Source organism: Canis lupus, chromosome 15, assembly GCF_048164855.1.
Source record: "Canis lupus baileyi chromosome 15, mCanLup2.hap1, whole genome shotgun sequence".
Taxonomy (NCBI): domain Eukaryota; kingdom Metazoa; phylum Chordata; class Mammalia; order Carnivora; family Canidae; genus Canis; species Canis lupus.
Genome location: NC_132852.1, coordinates 5,698,071 through 5,701,696, shown reverse-complemented (window position 1 = coordinate 5,701,696; position 3,626 = coordinate 5,698,071). Strand labels below are relative to the sequence as shown.

At 59.3% G+C, this 3,626-nt stretch overlaps 1 protein-coding gene across 1 annotated transcript; it reads left to right on the top strand.

The window, feature by feature from the left end:
- The first annotated feature begins 477 nt into the window (after nt 1-477).
- On the top strand, nt 478-2,503 carry LOC140605445 (uncharacterized). The gene is made up of 3 exons (XM_072777686.1): nt 478-680; nt 1,580-1,773; nt 2,013-2,503. The coding sequence occupies exons 1-3, from the start codon at nt 571-573 to the stop codon at nt 2,333-2,335; spliced, it is 627 nt and encodes a 208-aa protein (XP_072633787.1). The 5' UTR covers nt 478-570; the 3' UTR covers nt 2,336-2,503.
- Nucleotides 2,504-3,626: the final 1,123 nt, after the last annotated feature.

Here is a 3,626-nt window from a genome sequence, read left to right as displayed (position 1 = left end):
CTATCGTGGATTCGCCACCACGGAGGAGGTGCTGGACCTGCTGTTCACCGAGTGAGCACCTGCCCCTCCTCAGCCCAGGGCTGTGCCACCTGCTGCTAGGGAGGCTGGGGATGGTGTGAGCTTCCCGGCCTCGGGCTGCTCCCCCGCCTGGAGCAGGGTCCCCCAGGGCCTAGCGGGGTCCTGGAGGGCAGCCCCGGGGCCTGGCCTGTGGCGGGTCAGCCAGAGGGTCTGTGCCTGTGCTCAGCAGCTGGCTTCCTCCCCCATCATGAGGCCTGGGCCTCCTCCACCCCGTCACCAGGGTCCTGAGCGGCCTGTTTCCCATTTTAAAGGGAGGTTTGAGAGTCTATCGGGGGTCTGTGTCCTCGGGCAACCAGACCGGGGGACCCCGGGGCACCCCGGGCCCACTCGGTTATGGGCCATGGGCCTCGCCGAGCCCTTTCATGCTCAAGCCTTCAGGAGTCCCCAGCAGGTGCGGGCGCTTCTCCGGGAGCTGCCCGTGGCCCCACGCACAGAGCTGACGGCCCCCGGGGCTCCGGCCTAGTCAGGGGTCAGAGGGTGACAGCCCCCATTATGAGAGGTCACGTCCACAGGACGATTCATGGGATGCCCCCGCCCTCCTCTAGATATGGGTACATCGTAGCTGCATGTGGTGACGACGACACGGTCCAGCGTTGGAAACTGTGAGTGACTCCGGCTCCTGCAGGAGGGCCTTCCCTCTCCAGGAGGGCAGCGAAGGGGCTGTGGGGCGGGGGGGCGGCTGCACCCTCACCTCACACATCTGCAATTCCTGTGACAGAGTAAAGGTCTAAGGCCCCTTCTGGAAAAGAGGGCAGGAGAGCCAGGATGGGGTGCGGTCTTGGTGGGAGACACTGGGACCCCTAAGGAGAACTTCTCCATGCCCCCCAACCCTCTCTCTGCCCCACACCTGGGGCCCAGAGCAGAGGGGGTGGGGAGCATCGCACTCCCCAATCTGGTGGCACCTGGACCAGGGGGCACAGCAGGTGCTCAGGAGGGCAGGTGAGGCCTCCAGACCAGGTGGCCCCCACCCTGTGGGAGATGAGAGATTAGAGTCAGTGGAAGGACACCCCCGGGGGCCCCTCTGGAGGGAGGCAGGCCAGAGCCACAGGAGGGAAGGTGGCGGTCCTGGGCGGCTCCTGGCAAGGCCTGGCAGGACACAGAGCCCGAGCCCTCCTGCCTTGGAGCTTCCCAGAGCGACAGTGTGTGCAGTGAGGGCAATGACAGGCCAGATGCCCCCAGTCCCCGGACGCCTGCCGGTGGACTCAAGGGGCAGGTGGGCAGGGACCAGGCTGAGGAGGGAGTCCCGCTTCCCCAGGAGAGATGGTGATGGTCACCCCGCTGGGCGTGGGCTCCCCAGAACAGAGGCTGCATATCAGCCCCTCCTCAGGGAGCAGGCCTGTGGCAGGCAGGACCGCCAGGTGGCAGGGGCACAAGGAGCAGGACTGGCCTCTGACACCCCGCACGGGAGGCCGGGTCCCCGGGTCCTGCACGGCTTCCCCGGGACACCTGCATGTGACAGAGCCCTGTCTTCTGACACCTGTGCCCGCCTGTCCCTCCACAGGGCCATCTCCTGCATGCTGGAAATATGGCTGGATTATTATGGGGACGACTTTTGTCAGCTCCCCGAATTTCCCTCCCTTATGAAAATTCTGCAATTCGTAAGACAGCACATGCCAGGTTCAGACGTGGAACTCCGTGCCCGGCGTAACCTCCAGCAATTCAGACGCCTCCATACAGTGGAGCCAGAGGCTGGGGGTGAGGAGGCCTGGGGGTGACTGAGCTGGGGACAGGGTGGGCCCCGCCGATCCAGCCTCCATGCAGCTGGGCTGGGAGCAGGGGGTGGGCTCACACTTCACCCCACGGGCTGCAGCCTGGGGACACCTCCCAGGGCTCATGCCCTCACGCACGTGGAGCAGTGGGAAGAGTGGTCTTGACTTGGGAGGCACGTGGAACGTCCGTCCTAATGGGGATACTTTGCCTTCCTGGAGCTACAGCTTCAGCCCAAGGAAAACACCCTGAAGCAGCTCAGGAGCAAGTCCCAGCTCTGACCGTGGGGACTGCTGCCCCGTCGGGGCCTGCGGGGATCCAGGCCGTCCCGGCTGCTGGGGCTGAGGGCTCGGGCCGCGCTGAAGCGCCCGCTGGGGAGGTGAAGCCCCTGCAGATAGTGGTCACTGCTCTAGTTCACTGCTCCGCCCTGGAGGAGCCCCCTGCACCCGCGGCCACCCCAGAGGAGGAGCAGGCCCCGGCACCTGCAATCGGGGTCCCCAGAGTGCCAGAGCCGCCACCTGCATCTGGAACAACTGGCTTCGACCCCTGAGCTCGCCCCAGCTCCCAACGCAGGGCTCGTGGTGGCTGCAGCCCAACGGAGGCTTGCCCTCCCCTGGCATTTCACTGTTTCTATATTTTCCATTTTTCTTTAACCTTTAACCTGTATAATGGCTTATGAGTTTTATTGTAATAAAGGATAAGTTAACTTCACACAAAATTGACTCTGATGGTTTTAAATGCTACATTGTACTTAGGTCAATTACAGTGTGGCAGGCTCTGAGCCCAGGGCACCGGGGGACACAGCCCAGGATCCGGTGCTCCCCTGGGAAAGGCAGAGGACGGGAGGACACAGGACATCAGGTCACTCCTGCTGCCGGGCCGCGGCAAAATTTTGAGGGTACTCAGGCCCCTGCTAATTTGTTTTCCAGTATTTTTGGATTGCAAGAGCAGTTCCAGGGCACCCAAATGACATTAGAAATTTTATGCGGGCTCTAGTGAGGCAAGGAGGGTTGTGTGACTCTCCCAGGTCTACAGGGAATGGTGCTGATCTCTGGACGGAACGTGTACATTTTTCTAGGATCTGCCAACCTGGGGACATTATCCACTTGGCTTCCCTGCCCTCATGGAGGGTATATGCCTCAGGAGAGGAATGTGGAACATGCTGAGAGGGTTTCCGCATGAAAGGAAACCAAGCAGTGGAGTGGGAGAACTGTAGCCTCGTTGTGTAAAAGTCTTCTGGGGAACAATCAGAAATTGTCTCCAAATATCAGACCCTCCTCTTGAATAGAAAATGTAGTCAGTGTTTTATAACAACCACCCATGAACAATCCATAATAAGAGACATAATAGTAAAAGTAATAATCAAGAGCAATGTAATGATTGGAGGACGATCACAGTGACTTTAACGCTATTAAAGCAATTAATACTGCCAAGTCTCCTACAACAAACCTAAGAAGTTGGGAGATTCTGGTACATATTTCTCAAATTCCTTGTCAAATCACAAGATATCAGGACCTTCTTCCTGGGGTATCTCAGGCTCTGAGCCCCATGTTCTGATCAAGAAAATTATTTCATAAGGCCAAAACAGGTAGCCTGTGGCATAGAAAGTCAAACCAACTAGGTCCAGGTAATGGGGGATCTTGGGAACTTGTGTGCACATACCAGTGGGGGAGCTTTAAAGAATGGAGGTGGAAGGGGGGCTGTCTGGGGCTGGCCAGCCACATGATACCCATCAGATTTCAAGTATTTGGCCAGCCCAGGGTGCATGCAGAGAAGGAAGGAGCCAGACTCATAGCCAGGGTCCATGAACCATGCTATGACTCCCACTAAACCCCAGCATT